The sequence below is a fragment of the Nanorana parkeri genome, unplaced genomic scaffold, assembly GCF_000935625.1.
Source record: "Nanorana parkeri isolate BGI_ZX_2015 unplaced genomic scaffold, ASM93562v1 scaffold173, whole genome shotgun sequence".
Lineage (NCBI taxonomy): Eukaryota > Metazoa > Chordata > Amphibia > Anura > Dicroglossidae > Nanorana > Nanorana parkeri.
In genome coordinates, this window is record NW_017306441.1 from 962,874 (window position 1) to 989,692 (window position 26,819).

The 26,819-nt window shown below is 44.9% G+C and overlaps 1 protein-coding gene across 1 annotated transcript in view; it reads right to left on the reverse strand.

Annotated features, from left to right (window-relative positions):
- Window positions 1-45: 45 nt before the first annotated feature.
- Window positions 46-26,819, reverse strand: part of POU2F2 (POU class 2 homeobox 2) — a 131,579-nt gene continuing 104,805 nt past the window's right edge. The window contains exons 5-16 of the mRNA XM_018554777.1: window positions 23,227-23,391; window positions 20,761-20,955; window positions 19,062-19,167; window positions 18,810-18,901; window positions 18,304-18,450; window positions 16,612-16,753; window positions 16,376-16,524; window positions 13,295-13,474; window positions 11,386-11,449; window positions 9,412-9,574; window positions 2,262-2,335; window positions 46-486 (exon numbers count right to left, since the gene is read on the reverse strand). Coding sequence (XP_018410279.1) covers window positions 203-486; window positions 2,262-2,335; window positions 9,412-9,574; window positions 11,386-11,449; window positions 13,295-13,474; window positions 16,376-16,524; window positions 16,612-16,753; window positions 18,304-18,450; window positions 18,810-18,901; window positions 19,062-19,167; window positions 20,761-20,955; window positions 23,227-23,391 — 1,761 coding nt within the window. The 3' untranslated portion in view covers window positions 46-202. The remainder of the gene's footprint in view (window positions 487-2,261; window positions 2,336-9,411; window positions 9,575-11,385; window positions 11,450-13,294; window positions 13,475-16,375; window positions 16,525-16,611; window positions 16,754-18,303; window positions 18,451-18,809; window positions 18,902-19,061; window positions 19,168-20,760; window positions 20,956-23,226; window positions 23,392-26,819) is intronic.

Here is a 26,819-nt window from a genome sequence, read left to right on the forward strand (position 1 = left end):
TTTTTTGGAGCCCACCCCCCCCCCCCCCCTCCACGCATATCACTTCTTTGCTGGGAGGAATAAAAAGGGGCGAGAGGCAGCGCCTTCTGGAAACACGCTCATGCCTCTATCGCCCTTGTGGTATCCAGGAGCCCCCAGGTATGTAGAGACTCAGCATGGGTGCTGGTGGAGGTTAAAAAAGGGGGGAGAGAGGATTCTTCTCTCAATCGCTCTCCCCGCTGTGCTGGGATCCCCCTGGGCTGTGCTGGAAGGAGGTCATGGCAGCGTCTCCGGAGGAAGTGGTGGAGGCCGGGGAGAGGCTTGGGGTGCCACCAGCAGATGCAATGCGTCCCATGCCGTGGCCGATGAGGGGGAGACCTCCAGGGTTCAGGAAGAGCGGAGGACTCACCAGGCTAGGCGAGTTGGAAATGCTGGAACCGCTGGCAAGGATAAGGTTACCGCTGGCATCAAGACCGGAGAGTGGCAGGGAGCCACCACTGGTCAGAGCTAAAAGAAAAGAAAGGGGAATTAGGCCAAAACAATAGGTCAACGTATACACAGTGGGAGGCAGTATTCTATAAAAGTTGCTGCGACAAAACCATGTGGATGGATGGAGAATGTCATATTCCATAAAACCTTCATACAAAAAAAGGTCTTTGTACAGTGTGTTCTTACTGTGGCCACTAGAACGACCCAAAATGATGGAATTTTGGCTTGTACAGCCTTCTTTTTAGGTGTTTCGTAAATGTTTCACAGAATAGTCTGTTCCTGTAACTTGGTCATCAAGTTCTGCCCATTTTGCCATCTAATCCGATTCTTAAGGAAAACTAAAAGGCAGATTTTAGTCACAAAATTATAGGACTACAACAATATAAATGCAGTGAACAAGACTAGTGGCAACACACCAGAATAAAGTGTACAACTTTTATAGAATACGTCATGAAGTGAAAGAAAACTACACAAACTGGGTGAATACACAAGACACAATTTGGTTGGACCATGGATGAGTAGAACTACCTACGACTCTACAACAATGACAGTCAACTTTCAAACCCCGGTTATGACTTAAGTACAACTATCATAGTACATGGCACGGTTGTAGGTCAGTAGTACATGGGAAGACATTTTGTATTCCTTCTTGCTGATATTTTTGAAACCAAGTAGTGGTGTTGATCCAAAGGAAACCTCACCGCTCCAATTCCTTAGCCACCATCAGGACTCCCATGGTGCTGGTCTAATAAGTGCGTCTGCACCTTGGACTGTAGTACAGGTATTCCTCACGTAACGACCGAGTTCCGTTCCTACGACCAGGTCGTTAATAGAATTGGTCGTTAAGCGAGGAACTATATACAGTACTGTACTGCATTAGTACAGTACTGTATAGTGTTGCAGATGTACAGTACTGTAAGTGTACTGTAAATCGGTCAATAAAGTACTTAACGAGACCCGCAGTGGAGAACGGAGTACAGCACTTCCGCCGGCGAGACGTCGCACTGCCACGTTCCCGGACGTACGGTTGGAGAGCTGCTCGTAAGTGCGAGTGATCGCAAAGCAGGTAAGTCGTAAAGTGAGGAATATCTGTAGTATACGAACAGGCCGCACTATCCAGAGAATTCCAATACTTTAGACTTTATTGAAATTCCCAACAAATCCAGTGTAGCAGTAGCAGTGGATACAAATGTATAAAACAGCAAATACCAGCACCGCAAGCCCCCAACCAGCTACAACCTCAGCTGGTTGGGGGCTTGCGGTGTAGCTGGTTGGGGTATTTGCTGTTTTATACACCTTTATCCACTGTTACACTGGCTTTGCTGTGAATTTCAATAAAGTCTGAAGTATTGGAATTCTCTGGATAGTGCGGTCTGTTCATATACTACTACAAGTAGTGATGTTGGCTCTCTGCAACAATGGTCTTTGAAGACCTCAAAGGAACCGGTCATGAGAGGCCTACGTAGGGTGTCATTGCTAATCACTTCCTGAAATGCTCCGTAATGCGTGGTTAGCCTTCTGGATCACCGACCTAAATATGCAGATCAAACGTTCCGACTCTTGACAGATTTCCTATAAGGTACCTACAGCTGACACTAGAGGGCACTAGTGACATGTAGTTTGATAGCTGAACAGTTATAGTTGACCGGGGGAATTGACATTTGTCCTCCGCAGTGACATGAAACATGGTGGAAATGTCACAGCCCATCATGACAATGGTTAATGGGATGATGCATGCCATGGATGGTCATTTGACATTCAGTTCATCATGTGACTCATCCGGTCCTACAAACCTTGTATGGTGGCCAGTGGGTTTCCAGCCATGAGGGCCGGGTTCAACCCCGGACTGACCCCGAGCACTGTGCCCCTGTAAGACCAAAAGAACATGGAGAAGATGGGAAGGTTTGTAAACACGTTATTTGCCAGATAATTCAACACTGGCTTTTATATATTACAAAGAAAAATACTGTGCTAGAACTCATAACTATCATAGGTGTTATTAGTTTAATAGTCTAGTCTTTCAGTGGCTGTGTGATTGGTCGCCCTGAGTTACTGCACACTAGTGTTCTTTGAGCACGTTATCAAATTAAGCCCATAGAATGTTGTAAAGCATACTTACCACTCTTCAGTTATGTGTAGAACAATCATTTGCAGACATAGGCTTTTGATTGTTAAGTAAAAAAGCAACACCGAGATACAAGTGCAGGCAGAAAACGGTTCACGTACAGCTTAGGAACAAGGGTAGCAGAGGTTGTGGTTGCAATAGGGCCCATATGGCCCACCTAGCCATATGCAAATGGCTTCTTCTTGACCTGAGCTAGTCTTTTGGAGTAAAAGAGACGTTTGATACAAGCTTGAGGGAGTTGGGTGGGTGGAGAAGAGAGGTTCTGAGTATTGGGGGTGGACAACATCAACAGGAGGAGTTAAAGGATGGAGGGTCAGGAGATCGGGACCATATCTTGAACTGAAGCCCAAGTCTGTTAAGCAAGTTAGAGCATGGGCACACACAACGTCATCCACAAAGCAGAGCCGGGTCTTTGGACCTTCATTACGCATTAAACATATGACTATTTGTTTTCCTAAATATATTTTGTACAGGGTTTTTTTTATTAATTTTGGTTTTAATACATTAATGGAAGAAACCATCCTAGTCTCATTTAGATCAACTTTAGCTCTGTAGAGGATAGGAAACAATTCACATAAACTCCAGGAATTATCTTTTTTTTTTTTTAAACTTACATTGGGCCAGCTTGGTTACATGTAATTATCCGTGTGTCACATCCAGAGGATTGCTGGGGATGCTGACTGGACAAGGTGGTGATCATTCTCTGATTGGATGAGTTGGCGATTGTGATGTCATCTGCCCCTACTAGTCCAATCAGAGAACGCCTTGTGTGCACTGGAAAAAATACAAGCCCTTTGCTGAATGGCAGACATATGGAATGGAGTGACTCCCTGTGTTTAGTGTACAGAGGGCAAGTCGCTCCAGCAGCACCTGGAACAGGTCAGTGCTGAGTATGTAGCACAGATACTACAGTGAATTTCAGCATCCCCAGCAGCTCTCCAGATGTGACACATGATCATTACGTGTAACCAAGCTGGCCCACTGTAAGTTTAAAGAATAGATCATTCCTGGAGCTTTGTTTTGTGCTTCAGAGGTCTCCTTTTGTACCTGATGTTCAAGTCTATCATAACCGAATTAAAATGGCAGGCTGGTCTTGGGGTGGCCAGTTACATATTATTTGGGGTTGAATAAAGACCCAGGTCCATCAAGTTCAACCTTTGTGTGCATGTGTGTTTATGAGTCCCTTTGTAGTCTTTAGTATTTAAAGGAGAACTATGAGGCGAGTGCTTTTCACTCACCTTATAGTTCTAGCCGACCTGTGACAATGAGACTGTCACAGGTTGGCTCAGTAGATCGGGAGGCGAGTGAACACATACCGACGTTCGCTCACCTCTCGATCCTGTCACGGCTCTCTGCCGTGACAGGGGAGGGGCTGTATTCCGCCCTCCCTGCTCCAATCCGCCAGCGCTGACTGGGGGAACAGACGGGGAGGGGGGCGGATACAGCTGGCTCTGCCTCTAGATAGGCAGAGCCAGCTGTCACTCACGCAGCTGGGCGGATCTCGACATCGATGTCAGGATCCGCTTCGGCGTCTCAGTATACCGTGAGCTGTAGCTCGCGGTGTACTGAGCTTAGGGTAACGGGAGGACGCTAGTTTGTGTCCTCCCGTTACCCTAAGGAGAACTATGTTGAAAAGCCCTGACCCCATAGTTCTCCTTTAAGAGTACCTGTACCCCTGTATGTTATGGTCTCTTAGGGTGTTATCTAATTGATTTTTCAATGAATCAATATTCTCTGCTGATACCACCGCTTGTGGCATAGAGTTCCAAAATGTAACCACTCTGAGATAAAGCCCCTATGCCCTTTGTGGTTAAATCTTTTCTCCACCAATTTTAGGTGGTGGCCTCTAGTCCTTGTTACGGAGTTTACAGTAAAAAGTTTATTGCCGATTTTGCCATCTCCACTAAACATTTTGTACATTAAAATCATGTCCCCTCTTAATCTCCTCACTTCCAGCGTGAACAAGTTTAAATTTAGAAACCTTGTCTCGTAGCTTTGGTCCTCCAGCCCCTTAATTAGTTTCGCTGCTCTTCTCTGGACTTCCTCCAGCTCAAGGACATCCTTTCTTTGGACTGGTGACCAAAACTGAACCGCATATTCAAGATGAGGCCGAACCAGTGATCTATAAAGTGGAAAAATTATTGCTTTGTCTCCAGAGTACATTCCCTTTTTAATACAGGACAGTACTCTGCTCGCTTTGTTTGCCACAGCCTGGCATTGTGTGGCATTCAATCTGTGGTCTACTATGACTCCCAAATCTTTCTCCAATTCCGAATTCCCAAGTGGAGTACCCATTAATGTGTATCCCGCTTGCCTGTTTTTAACCCCAAAATGAAATGACATTTTTCAACATTAAACCTCATCTGCCATATAGTTGCCCACTCCCCCATTTTATTCAGGACCTCTTGTAATATTATAGTGTCTAAGTCCGTGTCTATTACCCTCCCAATTTTAGTATCGTCTGCAAACACAGAAACATGTCTATTAACACCTCCCTAATATCATAAATAAACAGATTAAACAGTATGGGGCCTAGCACGGAACCCTGGGGCACACCACTCTGGACCTTATACCAATGTAAAAATGAGCCATTTATCAATACTCTCTGCACACATTCCTGTAGCCAGTTCTCTATCCATGTACACACCATGTCATCTATGCCCATCAACCTCAGCTTGCGTAGTAAGCGTTTATGTGGTACTGTGTCAAATGCTTTGCCAAAAATCAAGATCTACCACATCCACCAGCTTCTCTCAATCCAGATCTCTACTCACCTCTTCATAGAATGTTAGTAGGTTGGTCTGACAAGGACGGTCCTTCCTAAATCCGTGCAGATTATTACTTATTATACCTTTGTGACGAACAAAATCCACTAAATAGTCCTTTATCATCCCCTCTAACAGCTTGCATAATATTGATGTTAGACTGACGGGTCTGTAGTTCCCCGGTTGGCACCTTTTTAGAATATTGGTACTACCGTAGCTTTACGCCAATAACTTGGTACCCTTCCAGTCAGTATTGAGTCCTTGAAAATGAGCAATAATGGTCTTGCTATAACATGCCTGAGCTCTTTAAGTACACTAGGGTGCAGGTTATCTGGTCCTAACAATTTACTCACATTAAGTTTTTCTAGTCTTTGTTGAACCTCGGCTACCGTCAACCTCTGGAATATTTTACACCCTAAGCTACTCACATTCTTATCTCCATTAAACCCGTCTTTTTCCTGAGTGTATACTGAGGGCAAAAATTAAACACCTCGGCCCTCTCCCTGTCGTTTGTGATTAATCTCCCGTTTTCATCTTTTATTGGGCCCATCTGCTCTTTTCTTACCTTTTTACTGTTTATATCTTGAAAAAATGTTTTGGGGTTCTTGTTACTGACTGTGGCGATATGCTTTTCGTGATCTATTTTAGATGCCCGGATTCACATACAGTATCTTATTACATTCCTTGTAGCTCTGGAATGCCAACGCAGTCCCCTCCATCTTATATTTTTTAAATGCCATTTTCTTTTCTTTGATGTGTTGTCGTACCGTTTTATTTAGCCATGCAGGCTTAGCTCTCCATCTTTTATTTTTGTTACCCAACGGTATGCACTTGGTCCATGTATTCTTAAACAATCCCACTTTTCGTCAGTATTCATTGTTAGAAATAATTTGTCCCATTTGGTGTCATGTACTAGGTGACGCAGCTTATCGAAGTTTGCCTTTCTGAAATTTAGTGTTCTTGTCAAACCAACTCACTTATTTTTTTTCAGTACTCAACATTAAAATTAATCATCCTGTGATCAATAATACCCAATGTATCCCTAATCGCTATGTCTGCAACTAAGTTCGTATTATTAGAGATTGATAGATCTAGTATAGCATTCTTCCTGGATGGGACCTCAACCACCTGATCCATGAAATTGTCCCGCAACAGGTTTAGAAAATGGCCAGCCTTTATAGAATGAGCGGTACTATGTGACCAATCAATGTCCAGAAAAATGAAGTCACCCATTATAATATTTCTCTGCTTCCCTTCTATTTCTATATTGGGGAATGTAGGTGAGCCGCCTCTTCCCTTATGTTCGGGGGTTTATAACACCCACCCACACTAGAATCAGTCTTATCTAGTTCTAGCCACAAAGACTCTACACCATCGCAACTCTCTGTCGTGATATCATTTCGTATGTGCACAGTTAGACTATTTTTCACATACATGCATATACCCACCCCTGCCACCCCCTTCCAAACCCTGTCCCTTCTGAACATGGTATACTCTGTCCCCTCTGAACAATATACACCCTTGTATATTGGTAGCCTAGGTCACGGGAACTGTCTAGCCAAGTTTCTGATTTTCCCACTATATTGAAGTCCTCTTTGAGTAGCATAGGTTCGAGCTCCTCTAATCTATTTGCTTGGCTTCTAGCATTGGTGTACATACATTTTAGTTTGGTGCTAGTGGTTTGAGTTTTATTATTGCTCATTCCTGAAATCACAACTATTTTCTTTAACTGACCCTGGTACGTTTGATACATTACTAATTAGATTATCAAATAGATTGACTGTAGTGAGTCCACTGCCCCCCCTGTATTACAGCCCTCTATATTAAATGCCCCTGTAGTTACTTGCTCTCTGTTTATTATACCCATTTTTATTCTCTCCGCCCATGTTTTAGTTTAAAAGCTCCTCCAGTCTTTTTACCATTTTCTACCCCAAAAGTGCTACACCTTCCCCATTTAGATGCAGCCCATCTCTTCTAAAGAGCCGGTAACCAACTGAGAAGTCAGCCCAGTTCTCCATGAGCCCAAAGCCCTCTTTCCGACACCAGTTCTGCAGCCACTTGTTCAGTTCTCTCAACCCCCTCCGTCTCTCTGTAGTGGCTTTTGGCACCGGCAGTATTCCAGAAAATACCCCTGTAAAGGTCCTTTTCTTCAACCTACCACCTAAGTCCCTGAACTCGTTTTTTTAAGACACTCCCATCTGCCTCCAATTTTGTCATTGGTGTCGGTGTGTATCGTGACAGCTGGGTCATGCCCAGCCCCATCCAATAACCTGTCCATCCGTTCCGCAAGTGTCAAACACGCCCCCCCCCCCGTAAGCAGCACACTGTTCGATTCTCACGGCTCTGATGACAGATTACCCTGTCTGTCCTTCTGATAATAGAATCCCACACCAATAATATATCTGCCTCTCATGTCTATCCATCCTGCTCCCATCCTAACTGGAGCAGTCACTCCTCCTGCGTATAGCGAAGCGTCCTCCTCCAGCAATGCCACCCCTGACCCAATATCCCCAACATCCTGCAACCTGGCATATTTCTTGGCGTGTATCAGTTCAGGGCTGGCCTCTCTTGCACTCTTCCCTCTACATACTCGAGTACAGGGCATTATGGGCCCACTCCCTAAGGCATGTCATCATGGCACCCTGCATGGACAGTGTAATGATGCAGAAAGCGTATCTCTGTAATATTGGGGACTGATTAGAATGGGACCCTGCATGTCATGTGACCATTTTATAGTATTTATAAAAATACATAGCATAAAAACACTGCCGATGGGCCTTTCAGAGGGGGTTGGGATGCCACCAGGGAGTGGAACTTGCCGCTACAAGCCAGTCATTTGCTAGAAGATCTCAATGCTCGGTCACACTGCAGAGATCCTGGAATGCATTTTTTTTTTTTTACATCTGGTGCATGCGCTTCACCATATCTGAAAGGACATTTTGACTGATTTGAAGGAAACGCTGGGACTAGCAGTCCCTTCTGCGGCAGAAGGAACGATTATTAAACCCGTTGTAAAACTTTTTCTTTTTTTAAACTTATACATGCTTATAAAAAACATAATCCGCTCGTTTTCAGAGGCTGCTCCATGTAGTGGAGTGAAGCGGCTGTCTAAGGTGATTATGTAGCAGTGCTATGACATGCCACTAATAAGATCACCGCTCGCAGCTACCCATGCTGTCAGACACATTACAAGGCATCTATGTGATCCTCTCCAGCTGCTGCCAGCATCATAGACCGCAAAACGGAGAAGCAGCCTGGCGCAGAGTGAGGGTTACACGAGCCATACAAATCTGTCTCCCGTTCTATATTAAACTAACGTTACTATAACAAAGAAAAAATAGAACATTTAACGTAAATATGGTACAGAGGTCAATGTACCAGATCAGCAGGTCAGATCAGCAGTAATTAAAATCTGATCTGCACTTTTTGGTATATTTATCATATAGATCTACACATACAGTACATTGTTCACCTGGAACACAATCTACCTTCAGGGCTGCAATTAAACAGACAACCCACCGTGCTTTATTTCTGGGAGACGTGCGATTTGTTCCGAATCAAAATTCGGACGAAGTTTCCGAAGATCGAACACATTCGAATCTAAATTTCTGTTTCTGAATTTCAGATCCCGTCCAAATATCGTTCAAAAACGAAACTGAAAATCGGACATGTCTAACTTCTGGTACTAAAAACAACTAAAAGACAGATGTAACATGAAAGAATCAACGAACTTTAAATAAGCTTTTTCTTTGATGCCCACAGTAGCCAAATCGAAACCCTTATTTTATTTTGAATGGCATTTGGATGGGTATTGGTTGCTATGAGATGATGTATATTCCAATTTTTATTTTAAAGAGGCCACAAATTGGACTCCTCAGTGGCTCCTTGTGTCTTTCGCCAGCATAATCTCTGCACCCGTGTTCCCAGCTCTGCCCACTTACGGCAGCTATTAGAACAGAGTCTCACTTTCCAGATGTGGCCTCTTAAAGGACAACGCTGTCAAGGTAAAAGAATCTTGTGGTTGTTGCAAGCATACCTGTCCCCATTACTTACCCTGTATTAGGGCTAAGTCCTGTCAGGCTGAGCCCAGAATGAGTGCTGCTTTGGGGGCTGGCGCTTGTGCTGTTGCTTGGTGGGGGTGTGGCAGAGGGGGGTGCTGTGTTGGAAGGTGGACGAGGGTGGACAAGAGACCCCAGAGCGGAGGGTAAGGTAGTCACTGAAACAGAGAGAAAAAGTATGAGGCACAGACGCTGTAAACAGGCAAGAAATCGCAAAGTCATCATTAAAAAGGGAAGTGATAATGATTTGGGTATTTCTTTTTCTTTTTATTAATATTTGTAGGGATGCGCCGATACTGGTTTTTCCCATTACGGAAGCCGGGCGCGTGTAATGACTTGCCGCCTGGCTTCCTGATTAGTCAGGAAGCCTTCTCCATGCTCCCTCGTCATTAGGTGACGAGGGAGCATGGAGCAATCTTCCCGGCCAATCAGGAAGCCGGGCAGTGTGTAATGACTCGCCGCCTGGCTTCCTGATACTGGAAGTTCTGGTATTGGCATAAGTATCAGGAGCATTTGGGTGAGTACTTGTACTAGTATTGGTGCATCCCTAATTATTTGTATAAAACATTTTAAAGCTGAACTCCAAAATAAGCAAATATTGTCTACATACATTGTTCCAGATCTAGACTGTAATCCGGTGTGAAACTTGACACTTCCTGTAATAAAGACTCACTAGTACTCTCTCCTTGTGCAGGGTGACTGGTCTCGTCTCCGCCCACTCCTTTTTTTTTCTGCGGGCAGACTATAGTGGGTGGCGCTCCTAGGTCCCATGATGTAAAAATGTAAATCATTAATACATCATGATCTGTATTTTATTTACCTAAATTTGACTTGAGCCTCTTGTCAACAACAATTGAAAGATAATCCATCACACCTCCAGACCCATAAACTACTCTGGTTGTGCACTGAATAAATCATCAATTCTTTCTATGTTTCTACAAATAGATCTTGAGCTACAGTGCTCCGAGTAATGTAGGCCATTCTGTGGAGCTGAAGCTGAGCTTTGGCCTTCCCTTCAGTCTTGCACAGTTGTACCGGCTCGTCTCCTGGACTGAAAATACTCATTCTGATATCACTGCACAGTGTAAGCTTCTCATAATGTGCATTAGAAGCTGCAGCAAGAGCCCACTGGCTGGAGGATGTCCAGCATCATCTAGTACTTTCCTCTCCAGCCTGACTGTCCCAGGGCCACCCCTTTCATTCATTGGATTTCAGTACTTTTAATCACAGAGGCTCAGCGTCATATGTGGGCATTACCTACGGTGCTCTGAATGCAAATACAGCCTGCCTAGGATGCCCACTCTTCTAGAGTGACACCCACCAAGGCATTTTTTATATTTGCATAACCCCTCCCAAGAGCCAGCCCATTTCTTGAATCAGGGTTGAAGGCTCTTGAAAGGAGTACTGAGAGAGGAAGCTATATACAAAACCCTGCCGACTCCTCCTGCCAGCATTGCATAGAGAATCACAGAGATGATGCCACTGGATCTAAAATAGGCTATGTAATGAAAACAGAAGGCTTTTATTTAAAAATGTCCTCAGCATGTTGATGAGCAGGGAGGGAAGTACTAGGGAAAGAAAAATTTAAGCAGATTAAACTTCAGCTTTAAAGGTCGCTTCCACCGAAACCTGAGAATTTAGATGAATAGGGTAGCCAGAAAGCTAGATCACATACTGGTATCTTACATTTCTGTAGATGGATCCCCCAAAATGTAAAATAACACATCCGGAGAATCCAGCCGAGAGTGACACCTTTGCTACGGCTTTGTGGGCGGGGCAGAGACACAACCTTTTCCATGGAATTCCAATCAATGGAGTGCCTAAGACACCAGGGGGCAGGATTAAACCTTCAGATGCCTACCCATAAGGGACAGATCAGGTTTGGGTGGAACTGGCCTTTAAGTAAACAGCGAAAAATGAAGTGAGCATGGAGGGTTATCCGGTGCGAGGAGAATGGGTGGCTGGTTACCTGTTGTGCTGAGAATACTGGAAGCCTGGGAAGTGAGCGTGGGGGCAGACACCGGGGGGGGCACCTGGAGCAGATCAAGGAAAGGAGGAGATATGAGACCGTGAAGGGTGGATGAGGAAAACAGAGGAGAGACAGGAGGTAAAACGGAGGTCGCTGTATGGAGCAGGGCACGTGGATCGCTGCCACTGTCTGTGCATGTTCATGCCTAGCTTTAATGTACGCATGTCTGTTAAAGGGCAAGTGCAATTTTCTATAACAAAATGAGAATTTCCCTTTTCTCTTACAGTAATAAAAATATAATGAAATATCCTGAACTCGGAACACAAAAAAGAATCTGGCTAACATTAAAGTGATTAGAAAATGTTGCCTGCAAAATTATATATATATATATAAAAAAATAATTCACACAACATTCACACATTTTTCCCAATTGTATCCAGTTCGAAAAATGTGTGAATCCCAGGTAAAAGGTGTGTGAAAGCGTGAAAGCATTTATAAATAGACCCCTTAAGACCTCTCTCCAGCCAGTGGCACCAACAGAATCTTCAGCATCTGTCCCTCAGATGTGCTGGATTTCTGCATTTCCCCATCCCACTGCTTGCTGTGGTTTCAGCCGCTGGCTCCTAGGTTACTACAAGACACAGTCAGGACATAGCAGCCGTTGGGAGGAACCACAGCGTGCAGCGATGAGAACCATAGTTATTCAAAAGAGAGAAGACAGGACTAACCACCTTCTGGAGAGGTATTGTAAGTATTCATCTTCTTTTCTAGGATATTTTTTTAATGTATAAAAAATTGGCAACAGAGTTGTTGTAAAAAAAAGAAAAGCCCATCCAACCGCCAATAAGATTTGGAAGATGACCCAATGACAGTAGACATTTATGTCCAAATTGAAACTGTTCTGGATTCGGACTGGGAACTAAGATCCCCCACATAGAATGTCGAGGAAAACAAACAGTCTTGAGGGATGAGGATCTTGTCTATGTCCAGCTGTAGGCCCAGTATACCAGTCAAGATGTTCAAAAATAAAAAAGGTAGCTGGATTCCCCTCATCTATGGATCAGGATTGAAGAAGATCAAACAAATGTATATGGGGCACGATGGCTCCAGTGAGCCTGCTCTTAAACACAAACAGGGTGTCCCTAAAAACGGGAGACCTGAAGTTTGGGAACCGCGTATGCAAATTCCAGAAAGGGCGCAGGACCAATGAACTGGGAGTCCAGAAACATTGGTGTTTGGTTCAAAAATATTGTTTATTCATCAAGACAATATAAAAACAGTCAATGTGTTTCAGGGTTCAAGGATATCCTTGGCTGGTTTATATTGTGCTGTTGAATAAACACCAATATTAACAGTTTCCGGTGTCTCAGTTTATTGGTCTGATGGCCTTTTGGACTTTGTATGCGTACTCTATATATTTTATCATTGTGTTTACCATGCCTTCAGTGGCCAGAAGATAGAAACCCCCATTCAGTACCAGGAAGTGGGGTGATTTTTTTTTTCTCACTTCCCATTCTGTCTGACACCTGTCAATTAGACAGGAAGTGAGGTGAAAGCTCGAAAAATGAGAATAGGAGGTTAAAAATCAAAAGACAAAAGGGGTTCCAAGTTTCTCCACGCTATCCAAAACTAAAGACAACGTTTTGGCTTGCATCGGGTTGTTCACATGCAAATAAGGTGTAGAAGTGGAACTGGCATGCCGTGTCTTGGCTTACAGACATTCGCATGCAGATGAACAGAGTGAGCCCACTTCTGGGTAAGGGTTTCTGTTTTTCTGACCACCACCATGTATAGGCACTGCCTAGATGCCATGACTACTGTGTTTAGTGTCTGAACTGAGACTGTGGTCACCACATGTGCTCCATACAGCTTCCCCATGCCATGTTGAGAAAACAGGATTGCTCATTACCATATGCGTTCCATACATGTGCCCTTTGCTCTGGGTGGTGGGGATGAGCGCCATGCTGCTGCACGGGTTGATGCGCTTCTCTTTCTGCCGGCGGTTGCAGAACCACACACGGATCACTTCTTTCTCCATGTTCAGCTGCTCAGCAATCACAAGGATCTCCTCGGAGGTAGGTTTCTGGTTCTGAATGGCACAGTCATGAACAGATGAGACATAAGGGAACAGCAAAAAGAATGAGAGAGATCATTAAAGAGAATCTACATTTTAATACATTGCCTGAAGCCAATCCGGTCTTTGCAGAGCAAAGCAATAGGGTCACATTAACCCAAACCAATTTTTTTAAATTGTTTGCGCACATTCTTAAATGCAGATTTGTGGTCTGAAGATTAATCATAACCCTTAAAATATTCTTTATTTTCTGAAAGCAGAGAGCTTGTAGCATAAAAAGACATACTCATCTTTCCTCCACCACAACTTACTCCCCTTCTTTCCCCCATAATATAAAAAGACAAAAAACAAAACACTGGGGTCATTTTTTAACAAACAAAAAAGACCTCTGCCCTCCAAAATTTTATTTACTGGCATGATTCTAAATCTAGAATGTTTTATGTGGGCGGGACTTAAAGGGGTTTAATGATTTTCACTCTACCTCATAGTTCGAGCCGACGCGTGCCAATGAAACTGTCACACGTCGGCTCAATAGATCGGGAAGTGAGCGAACACATACAGTCGCTCACTCACTTTTTGATCTTCTCCCTGCAGTGAACTGTGACTGTCACTCACGGCTCCCTGCAGGGATCCCCCCTCCCCGCTCCGATCCTCCAGCACTCACTGGCGGAACGGACTGGGGAGGGGGCGGGTACAGTTGGCTCTGCCTCTAGATAGGCAGAGCCAGCTGTCACTCATGCAGCTGGGTGGATCTCGACAGCAATGGCTGCGGCAGTCTCAGTATACCGCGAGCTGTAGCTCGCGATATACTGAGCTTTGGGTCACAGGAGGAGGTTAGTATATGTCCTCCCGTGACCCTTAAGAGAACTATGGGGAAAAACACTTAACGCATAGTTCTCCTTTAACACAATAAGGGCCAAAAGGAGATGGCAAAAGAATCATAAACCTAAATAAATATTTGTAAACCTTCCTTCAAGGAGGAAAGGTTGATCTATAAATATAACCAGTAAAAAGTATTATTCTCTCGTTGGGAAGTGAAAGTGAACACCTGCCGGTGGCTGCACACATCACTAGACATCTGCCCTACTTCGGTGGAAAAAGTCAAGCTGTGGCTGCCCTCTCTCACTTCTCACTACTGGTCAGCAAGGCTGCCCTTAACTGTAGAGGTCCAATAGTGAGGCGCTGTGGGGAGGGAAGGGGCTGACCAGATCCCAACTTTATCCACTGATATCCCAATTTCCACAATGTCTGACACCTGTCAGTTAGACAGGAAGTGAGGCGAAAGCTCAAAAATGAGAATAGAGGTTGAGAAGTGAAAAAAAAAAAAACACACCACCCCACTTCCTGGTACTGAATGGGAGTTTCTATCTTTTGCCTTCAGGTGCCCCGGGAGAATGAGCATCTATATAGTGACACTGGCAACATATAGAGCCAACACTTTTTTTTTTAAATACGGTAGGGAGGGGTTAAACCCATCAGTTTTTGGGGGGCTTTTTTTGCCCATATATCATATCCAATGAGAGCTTCAAACAAGACAGTACGGGAGTCTGAAAACTTTTATTAATAGAGTGACAAAACGGAACACCCAATGCTCCTTGTGGGGCTCTAGGGCCTTCCCTCTTCTGTAGGGCTTAAATAATTAGGAAGTAATATGGACGTTCAGATGTCTTGTTTGGTAATCTCATTCCCTCAAATATGGGAACCCAGAACTGAAGACCCGCATATACTGTATGCATCTTCAGTTGTGGGTTCCCTTGTTTGAAGGACATCCTGTTTCTGTTGAGAGCGGCCATTGTGCTTTATAACGTTCTGACCGGTCTTCTGAATATTTGAATAAAGCGCCTCACCTCTACTTGTTCCAGGTTGTTTTTTGCTGTCTGTGTACCATTGTCCCCATTTTTCCCAAACTTCCTGTCCCAGACATGTCCCGGACAGGAATTTAGGAGGAAAGGAAGGAGAATCCCCCTTTTAGACAGTTGTCCTCAGGACAGGTCCCCGAATTGGAAGATTTCCCTTCACCTCTTGTTCTGGGGACAACGCTAGAATTGTCCCTCACTTTCTGTCTTGGTGACAATGGTCAGTAGGGGCAATACAACTTGACAGAGGATCTTACCCTTCCCTATTCTATAGATATTTTATATCAAGCTGATACCTTGAGTGATTCTAAATGGTCCACACCAACTACCACCACTTAGGTGGCCCAGGGCAGCAACCACCACCACCATCAATATGCCATGTGGCAGAGGTGTGCAGTCCAGCACTGAAAGAAGCCAGAACTGTCAGGCAGGAGAAACTTCTGCTCAACAGTAGAACCATAGACACGGCATGACTGGAAGGAGAGAGCTCGGTGTAACAATGACCAGTGCTACAGGGCCCACCTATGGATGTTACTACCACGGACCACCAATGAAGGGGTGATTATTGGGGCTACTTACACCATTGCTGGGGGGGTTACTATAACTACCAATTACACCAAGGCTGGGGCTTATTTTACTCCTACACTACATGCCATACACCATGAAGAGACACTCCCCTTATTGGCCACTTCTCCAGTATTCGGCATTTTAATTCTTGGTAACCTCAAGGCGTCCCACTCAACTATCTTTAATGTTGCCAACTTTGATAACGTCTCTGAGCTCCTGTACATCGGGCAGAGTTCTATGCCAAGTTTCCCATCTCTGCATAAAGTTGGAACCATGCTCACAGTATAGCTGCTCCTGTCCGTCCTTTACCAACTAGTTCTACTCCCACACCCAGCCTGCATGATGTTTAATTTTTGGATTATTACTAAAAATGCATGTCAACATACCCGGCAATGACGCACGTGTATTGGAGTGGCCATGTCCTCAAGCTGATACTCTATATATTATGTATGTCAATTGTCTCATTGCCCTTAATCATTATGGTCTGTCTCACCGCAATAAAACTTTTCTCGAGTGCGAAGCGCACGTTGGTCTCGATGCTGGTGCGTTTCTTGCGTCTGCGGCCAGGGAGTCCTTCGTACCCTCCCCCGGGGCTGCTCAGTGGGTTGGGACTAGGTAGAGTGCTATCCACAGACATAGATTCTAGGCAGAGAGATTGATAATTGGTAACCAGAAAACGGCGCCAGAAGACATATCATATACGTTACATCCAAGACCGGTCTGTCTTACCTGCATCGCTCAGCCACTTTTGTAACAGTGGTTTAAGCTTGCACATGTTCTTGAAACTTAAGTTAAGTGCCTCAAATCGGGAAATGGTTGTCTGAGAGAAATCGTTGCCATACAGTTTGCCCATAGCCAGGCCAACATCCCCCTGTAAAGATAACAAAGTCCTCATTATCCTAGGCAAAAAACACATAGGAGCATAGTACTACCGATATCACATCATACCGGGGTAGTAGTGCAGAATATCAACCATCTGCTCTACAGCACCCCCTACAGCAGGCTGAGGTACTGCAGGGAAGCACCAATCTTATAAATAAAAGGCACGTGAAACATAAATGATGGAATTCATATAAAATACTTTCATTACATGTATTACAGTTATTACAATGTAAGGCTTTTTATTAAACGTGTCGCAATATGTCTGTGAAGGTTCTCATTCATCTAGGTCATGGTATATCTGTAAAAAATAAGTCAAGGCAACTGGACTTGCTGTATTTTTCTAGTTGCTGTGACTTATTTTTTTACAGATGTGCTTTTTTATTAAAGTGATTATTTAACGCTAAAGTTTAATCTACTTATATATTGCCTTCCCTGGCTCCTCCTCCTCCCCAATCAACATGCTACTGAGGTTTTTTACATAAAACCAGTTTTTATGCATCCTATTTTAGATGGAGTCATCAATGTTTCTCTATACAATGTAGGCAAATCATGGCTGGTGGGAAGGGCTGACATAGCTCCAGGAAAACAGCATGGCACCCTGCCTTGGTACTCGCCTCATGAGTTCTTATCCCTGATGCAAGCAGTGGGCTGGCTCTTGGGAGGAGTTATGCAAATATCAACATGCTTTGATGGGTGGATGTCAGTCTTGAGATGCTGCATTGGCTTGCAGACCATCCTAGGCAACTTCGCCATGTGACGCTGGCCTCCGTGATTGAAAGAAATGAAATCTAAATGAATGAAAAGGGGTGGGCCAGGGACAGTCAGGTGGGGAGGAAAGAGTTGATGATGCTGGTTGTCCTCCAGCCAAGAAAAGAGGGAGGGGGGGAACGTGCAGTATTGAGTACCGGTGTAACTGTGCAAGACTGAAGGGGAGGCTGGAGTTCAGATTTTAGGCTAAAAACCCAATCAAAGCAAACTTTGGCCATGCAAAGAAAAGCAAAAAGGTCGATTTCATTAAAAGGTAAGTAAGTTTTGAGTCACACTAGTCAGAGCTTACACAGGGCTGAGGACTGTTCTGCCGAGGAGGAGAGAAGGAAAGGTGAGCATGTTCTGCCGAGGAGCAGAGAAGGAAAGGTGAGCATGTTCTGCCGAGGAGGAGAGAAGGAAAGGTGAGCATGTTCTGCCGAGGAGGAGAGAAGGAAAGGTGAGCATGTGCTGCTGGGGAGGAGAGAAGGAAAGGTGAGCATGTTCTGCCGAGGAGGAGAGAAGGAAAGGTGAGCATGTTCTGCCGAGGAGCAGAGAAGGAAAGGTGAGCATGTTCTGCTGAGGAGGAGGTAGCTTTAAAGTGAACCTCTTGCTGTGACGTGTATGGGTAAATCACAGCTTTGCTATAAGTCCTCCTTGTACTAGTTCCTGTAATTGTCATGTTCCTCCCAAAGTAACAGTGGGGAAGTGTACTAAAAACTTTGCAACCAACCATTTATGAACATTGTGACTCAACAGCACAATCCAATAACACATTCACATTCCATTTCCCACCTGAGTGAATCCCAGCTTGATTCTACGCTGCTTAAATGTTCGAGCAAACTGCTCCAGCTCCTCCAGATCACTGGGCTCCTCGGGATGAGACGCTGGCTCTGTGTGTGACAGTATGGGGGCATCCTGGGGCCCGGGACGGGGCACAGCCTGAAAAAGGGAAATAGCATCCTGAAATGAGACCTGAAATGAAAAAAAATGGTGGCGGCTGCCATTGGTAACCTCATCCTGAGAATGCAAGTTACCTTGTCATTATATTGACTGACCTGGAACAAGCATACAGGCCGTGAAGTCAGAATTATGCATACTTGTTCCAGAATAATTATGGAATGCTGGCTATGTGACAAGAGGCTGTCAGTGGCTTAGACAGTATTAAAGCCATTGGATTAGCATGGCAGCCACAAAATTAAGGTCAGCAGTGGTAACCCCAATATTACCTTAGTACAAGTTCCCTTACAGATTAAAGTCCTTTTAGTTAAATATTTACTCAACTATAAGAGTTCCCTTACCTGAGTGGGAAGTCCAGACCTTGGCTGACCCGGAATAAGATTCCCCTGGCTTTGTTGAGGTAGCTGGAAGAGATTTGGTGCAGATAGGAGGCCTGGAGATTACAAAAACATGGTCAGTGGAAGAGCAGCAATAAATCACGTCTGCACTAAACTGGGTATGTTTGTAATGTCTTTACAACTGTCACAGGGTTATGTATTCACTGAAGATAGAAACATTTCATAGTTCTTCAGTATATAAATGCCTTCACTCACCTTGCTGGCCTTGTCCTGCCTGGGGTAGCAGGAACTGTGTAGGGGACTGGAGATGATGCCCGGGAACAAGAACAAGCTGCTGGAGTTGTAACAACTGCTGAATATCCTGAAGAGTGGACAGGAAATTAAATATCATTAAAAAGGAAGGGACAGGGAGGGCCTGTATTGATGGGTTTTGGGATTATTTCAAGGAGCAAAAAAGCTTGGAAATGCTTCCGAGATCATTCACATCATTCATATTCCATTACTAAGTGCATCTCACCTGCAGTTGACCTCCTTCCAACCCGCAGTTGACCTAAGTTGTGGTTAAGCTAACCTGCAGTGGACCTCTTTCCAACTTGCAGTTGACCTAAGTTGCAGTGGACCTCCTCCCAACCCACAGTGGACCTCCTCCCAACCCACAGTGGACCTAAGTTGTGGTTGATCTAACCTGCAGTTGACCTCCTTCCAACCTGCAGTTCCAGTTGACCTCCTCCTAACCTGCAGTTGACCTAAGTTGTGGTTGACCTAACCTGCAGATAACCTACTTCTAACCTGCAGTTGATCTCCATCAAACCTTCCATAAACCTCCAGCTAACATGCAGTTGACCTGCTTCAAGCTACTTTTGCATTCCCATAGACCTGTATGGGGGGAGAACAGTTGTGAAGGAAACAAAAACCCATCAACACAGACCCTAAAAATGACAAGTCAAAAAAGGGGCAAGCCATTAGGTATTCTGTAGGAAGTATCAGAAGGCAATAATTTCTTGGACTAATAGTTGACTGTCATATTGTATGAACACTGAACACAGATCTGATGGTGTGAATAATAAGTATTTTGGCTGCAATAACCATTTTTCGGTATAACCAATAACCAACTATTTCTCAAATTTATCTAAAAGGGGGCACAAACAAAAACATTTGTAGTAGAGAGGTGAAGGGTTAGAATTTCTAACAATGTTTTTTTATTGTGGTCCGTACCTTCCTGTCCCAGTGACAACCAAACCCCCCATTACCTGTAGCAATGTCACAAGAACAGCGGTCCGCGATAGATATATAAACCTGGCAGAAATCTGAACTCTTCCCAACTCTATCCAAAGCTACAAGACGTGGCCTGGGGGTGGGCTTCTTTAATATCAATGTACTATTGTATGATCAAATTATGACAGCATACACTACTTTAGGATAGAAGCCAACACAATTCCATCTGACCCAAGCTGTCAGGGCACTCTGGGACACGTAGTCCCTCAAAAGCTAGAGGGCTATGCTAAGCTGTGCTAAGAGAAGTACAGGGGCTGCTACTGCCAACCTTTGCTTTAAAAGAATTCTAACTGTTTAGCTATCTTACTAATGTAATGACTTTACTGCTGTCTGAAATCACTGACCTGGAGCAAGCGTAAAGAACAGGAGCTCTGACTTCACCGGCTGCATGCTTGTTCTAGCCCAGTGACTCAAAGTACTGGCACCAGAGACAGCCAGGCCACTAGCAATTTCAGACTAAAGTCAGCAATAGCAGCCTCTCTGTGCAGAGTGCTACTTAAGAGTGCAAAATGTGGTCAAGAAAACAGTCTTTGTTACCCATTGGTACCAATCAGAGGCTCACACTGGAAAGATGACAGAATCTGACTGGTGCCCTCAGCAAAACCTTCATTATTGGGTTTGACCAAAAGCAGAACCTGATAGACAGCACTGTGTGCCATGGCAGTCCTAAAGTGCTCACCTGTGCAGTGAGGTGGATGGGTTGGGACAAAGCAAGTTGGTGGGGTTGCTGTTGGCTGCTGGGGTTAGTCTGGGCATCAGACCCAGACTGGGAGGCGCTGGCGGCAGCGGCAGCATTGGACTGCTGGACAGCGGCGGCAAGGAGCTGAGCTTGCTGGAGGAGCAGCTGCTGCTGTGCAGGGAGGAGGGCAGTGAGCTGTAGCAGAGGATAAAGGGGAGCAAGGTGGGAGGTTTGGAAAAGGAGGGAGGGGGTAAAAGGGTAAATACAGGAGACAAGACGTAATAGCAACATTTTAGGGGCAGGGAAGGTACAAAAAAGGACAATAAAAGGCAGTTAGAAAAGGAAGACATTAACAAAAGCAAAGCAGAAAGCATTAAATATAAACTCGAAGCAGAAGCATATCATACAGATTGATGCAGAATCCTACACAGATTCATCTATTGGTTGGAACGTTTCATAAAGTAGTTCCCTCTCTCGGTTAAAGAAATATCCAGTAAACTCCGACCCCCCAATTCAGCTGGATTCTCAAGGGTAGCACCCCGCTTCTGTAGGCTTTTCATTTAAAAGGGGCCACCAATACTGCCAAAAATGCAGCACGGTGCGGTGTGGTGCCAGTAAGCCCTTTTGCTAACCTTTAACTCAATGGGCCTTAACCTCTATCTAAATCAGCACTAACCCCCCTCATTACCAAGCTTAACCCGTGCCATATGCCAGTTCAATGTCAGAAACTCTACTGGCTACTGAGGTTCTGGGGGTGGAGCTTAGTGCCAACTTGGATAGAGGTCAAGGCCCAGTATACAGCGGGGCCAGAAAACCAGGGCATCCAATAGCAGTAAACTGAAGATCAGAACGGGGGACTTTCCAGCACCACAGGCTACTGCATTTGAGCGGAATTGTTGGCTCAGCCAGTTTGTAGGGACAGCCATTGCTAATAACTGATGGATTAAAGTGTCAGTGATGAGAAGTGGTGTTAATGCTCAATAGCCACCAATCATGTTCAGGAATGGCCATTATGTGTACCAGATGTGAAATTGATCATTTATATCTGTCGTCCAGAAGGACTAATGCACCCTTGTGTGGTCAGCTGATGTGATGTCAGGCTCCCCCCTAGAGGCTATACTAAGTATAACATTCCTAACATGTCCAATGAGAAACAAATGGCCATTAAATGACGGGCATGATCGATTTCTAAAAGTTTGGCATTCCCTATTTTTTTTTTTATCCTTGTTCTCTCTCTCCTATGCGCCTTCCCTCCTTGCCAACTTCTCTATGTTCCTCTTGCCCCTATTTCTCCGGTTTCTCATGCTTCTCACTCTCCGCTTTTTCTTGCCCCAAATTTCCCTTCCTCCTTCTCCACCCACCTTCTTCTGGTCCTACCCTTTCCCTTGCCCCCCCAGCTCCCCATAACCATCCAAATTTCTCATCCTCTCCAATCTCCATACATTTTCACATAGCCCAGTACTACCTCCTAAAGAGGTCTCTTGCCTTCTATAGACTGAGTGGCCAGATTATTATGAACACCCCATCAGTACTTCGTTGGGCCGCCTGGTGACTCCACGAGATGTTGAAAAGTGATGCGAGGAATCTGACACTGCACTGTCGCCCTTCTGTTGTCTTGTACCAGTCTTGCCACACTCCGTTCTGCCCTAACATTGACTAGTCGCTGACGGCCACAATTCGCACGTTCAGACCCAGATTTTCGGCTGACAGTCCAGTCTTTAAACACTTTAACAACAGCTGCTCTTGAACATTTAACGAATTCTGCTGTCTTGCTGATACTCGCTCCATGGCTCAGAGCGCCAACAATCATCCCACGTTCAAAGGCTGTTAAATCGCGTTGTTTCCCCGTATCTTCAGAAACAAATCACTTCTACAGTCGTGGTAAACAACCTGATTCCCTATTTATAATGGTCTGGCCCTCTAGCAACTTCAGCGCCAAATTATAGCTAATTTGCCTACAAACGTCAGGTGGTCATAATAAACTGGCCACTCAGTGTATACTACTTAGCATGCCCCAGTACTTGCCTAGGCCTCTGGCCCATTTTGCCTTTCTTCCCCTCCACTGCCCCCTTCCCCCCAAAGTTCTACCCTCTCCCAACCTTCCCCACCCTTCCCTTCGTCCCCCAGCCCCATATGATCATCCAAATTTCTCAATCCCTCTGTACATTTTCATGCAGCCTTGTACTGCCTCCCCAAAGGAGGCCCCTTACCTCCTATATACTACTTAGCATACCCCAGCCTAGGCCCTTGGCCGACTTTGCCTACATTTCTGTCTATCTTTTACCTACTCTTCTTCCCCTCCAAGTTGTTGTCTAGCACTAAAAACTGTACCAATTGGTAGAACATCGTCACTGTACCCAACTCGTCACTGTTCCCAACTCTTTGCTGAAATGGTTGGCAAGCTTTGTCCTATATTCCTTCAAACGTAATACAATGCTTGTGCAAGAAAAGAAAACAGGAACTTACCCCAGCAAGCTGGCTGCCAGCGAGGAGAAGCTGTGTCTGTGGGAGGGAGGTAGGTGGTTGCTGTGGGGCAGAAGGAGCCTGTGGGGTAGGTGGGGCAGAAGGCATTGGGGGAACTGGAGTGCCAGGGAGAGACGGGGATCTTTCCCCACATTCTTCATCTGTAATCTACACAGAGAGAAAATATAACTCAGCACGCATAAGAGACTAATTGATACACCCCCCAGATGCACAGACATACATTTCAATGCCAGTATAGAGTTACTATAGTACATACGGAGTAGAACTAAAGAGGAAATAACATCTACAAGCATATCTGGAAAGGATCCAGCAGCAGCTTATCACAAGTGATAAAATAATGTTCTTGGTTAAGATAACAATTTTAGCACTGTGGCTTGGGGGGTTAACATTCCTGCTTTGCAACTCCGGCTTTCAATGCTACCCAGGGCACTATCTGCATGGAGTTTGTATGCTCTACCTTGAGAGTTTTCCCCACAATTCAAAATCATACTGCAATAAAAAAGGCTTTTCCAGCATATGGCTAACTTGCCATTAACTGGTTGCCATGGCTTACAGCACTTGGTATGTAAACTTCAATGCATAATTTATTTTTCCAATGTGGTCATTATTTGTGAGCATACGGTTGGTATTTCCAACGCTTACTGCTGAAAATATTGATCATTATAACTTTGTGAACTGAGTCTATATACACACACACATGATATAGTCAAAGGTATGGACAACCCTCCAAATTATTGAGTTCATGTGTTAAGACTACAATATACAAAAGACATTTTAGACAAGTGTGCTCTTCCAACCTTGGGAGTAACAGTTTGGCGAGGGCCCCTTTTCTGTTCCAGCATGACTGTGCCTCTGTGTACAAAGCCAGCTCCATAAAGAAATGGTTCGATGAGTTTGGTGTGGAGGAACTCAAGTCTCCTTTACAAAGCCCTGACCTCAACCCTACTGAACACCTTTGGGATGAGTGGGAACACCAATTGTGAACCAGGTCTGCTCATCCAACACCAGGATCTGACCTCGCAAAAACTCTTCTGGATGAAGGGCCAGAAATTCCCATAGACACCCCGACATCTTGTAGAAAAACTTCCTAGAAGAGTGAATGGTTCTATAAAACTGCAAGTGGGGAACCATATTAGTGCTCATGGTTTAAAATTGGGGTGTTCAGCCACTCATAGGTTTGATGGCCAAGTGTCCAAAGCTTTAGGCCAGATAGTGTAGTCCTTTGCCTTACTTTTTGCGTCCATCTGTGTTCTCATCCAACACCAGGACCTGACCTCACAAATGTTCTTCGGGATGAAGGGGCAGAAATTCTCATACACACACACCCCAACATCTTGTGGAAAGACTTCCAAGAAGAGTGAATGGTTCTATAACTGCAAATGGGAAGCCATATTAGTGCTCATGGTTTAAAAATGGGGTGTTCAGCCACTCATATAGGTTTGATGGCCAAGTGTCCAAAACTTTAGGCCAAATAGTGTGGCCCTTTGCCTTACATTCACTTCCATCTATGTTCTCATCCAACACCACGACCTGACCTCGCAAAAACTCTTTGGGATGAAGGGGCAGAAATTCCCATAGACACACCCCTAGAGTAGTGAATGGTTCTAGAACTGCAAATGGGAAGCCATATTAATGCTCATGGTTTAAAATTGGGGTTCCAAAACCAAAAAAAAGACAAGCGCCAAAAGAACCCTCCTGTGGCCACAGAAACTCCCTGGAATCCAGCACGGCCGCCCGTTACAGATAAGGGATCCGGAACACTGCATAAAAACATAAGAAAACACCGGGCGCCTGACCTGGTGCAATAATCCTTTTTAATAAATGAAATAAAAAATACAATAAGATATACTCCCAAAAGGGAACAAAAATGAACATCAAATGGACTGGTAGTCCTCGATGGATAAACTGCTGTGGAGGTGAATAATCCAGGAGCGTGAGAGGTACAAGAGGTAGCGTGACTCTGCGGTTCAGCAGAGCTCCTGGATTATTCACCTCCACAGCAGTTTATCCATCGAGGACTACCAGTCCATTTGATGTTCATTGTTGCTCCTTTTGGGAGTATATCCGATTGTATTTTATTTCATTATTAAAAGGAGAACTGTGGGGTTAAGGCTTTTCACCATAGTTCTCCTTAGGGTAACGGGAGGACACAAACTAGCGTCCTCCCGTCACCATAGGCTCAGTTACTGCTACTCAGCTACTGCTCGTGGTATACTGAGACGCCGCAGCTGAAGCGGATCCCGACAATTATGTCTGGATCCGCCCAGCTGCGTGACTGACAGCTGGCTCTGCCTATCTAGAGGCAGAGCCAGCTGTACCCTCCCCCGTCCGTTCCGCCAGTCAGCGCTGGCGGATCGGAGGGGGGAATCCAGCCCCTCCCCTGTCACGGCAGAGAGCCGTGACAGGATCGAGAAGTGAGCGAACGCCGGTATGTGTTCGCTCACCTCCCGATCTACTGAGCCGACCTGTGACAGTGTCATTGTCACGGGTCGGCTAGAACTATGAGGTGAGTGAAAAGCACTCACCTCATAGTTCTCCTTTAAAAAGGATTATTGCACTAGGTCTTCTTGTTTTCTTATGTTTAAAATGGGGGTGTTCAGCAAACTCTATACTGTAAGTTTGATGGCCAAGTGTCCAAAACTGTAGGCCACGTAGTCTTTGTGTTACTTTTATGTCCATGTATGTGAAATCCTTATAGAGACCTTTGCAATAAGGATTCATTGAACCCTCAGAAAAAGATCATATTCCATGTTAAATGCTATGCGGACCCCCCCCCCCCCTCTCACCACCATCACTCCTTTGCACGCTCTGGATACGATACACTAACTTTTAATACTCTGCTACGTTTTTTTCCCAGGCTCCGACTGTAAATTCAGAGAATTGTTTTATCAATATGCGAGCGGTCGATACGAAAACAAGACTTTAAAATTGCGGCTGGATGTAAAATGGTTGAGATAGAAGATTCTAACGCCGGATCTCGTTTATCCAACTGTCTGAAATATGAGCAGGGTGTTCCTCCGCACCGTTAACATACGGATTTAATATTGCCGGTGCAGATCTGAATCAGACTGGTTTCCCGAGATGGAACACTGACAGTTCTCATTTCAGACTGTGTAATAAAATGTATATATGTGTGTGTTTGGGGGGAGGGGGGGAAGGGGCATATCTACAGCAAATTGCGCCCCTGGCATTCAGTGATGTCACTGGTTGCTATGAGCTTGGCGGGACACTGGCCAGAGCATGCCTGGTTAGTAAGAGCCAGGCGGGGAGATGTGTATGAGAGAGGGGTGGGGAGAGGGAAAAAAAGACAGCTGTCTCTGTGGGTTGGTGAACTTTGCTGATCCAAGGAGCAGAAGCAGCAGTGCCTTAGATCTCACACTGCAGATATACAGCTATAAGGCTTCAGTGCAGGGGTGCCTAGGCAAACTCACATACCAGGAAGTGCACAGCTATCATTTCAGACAAAAACGTACATTTTCAGGGTACTGCTTATGCAGAATTTACATTTCTAGATGTTCACTATGATATCACAAAATCAGAGCCATCCGTATAATGAGGCAGTCTGAGGCTGTTGC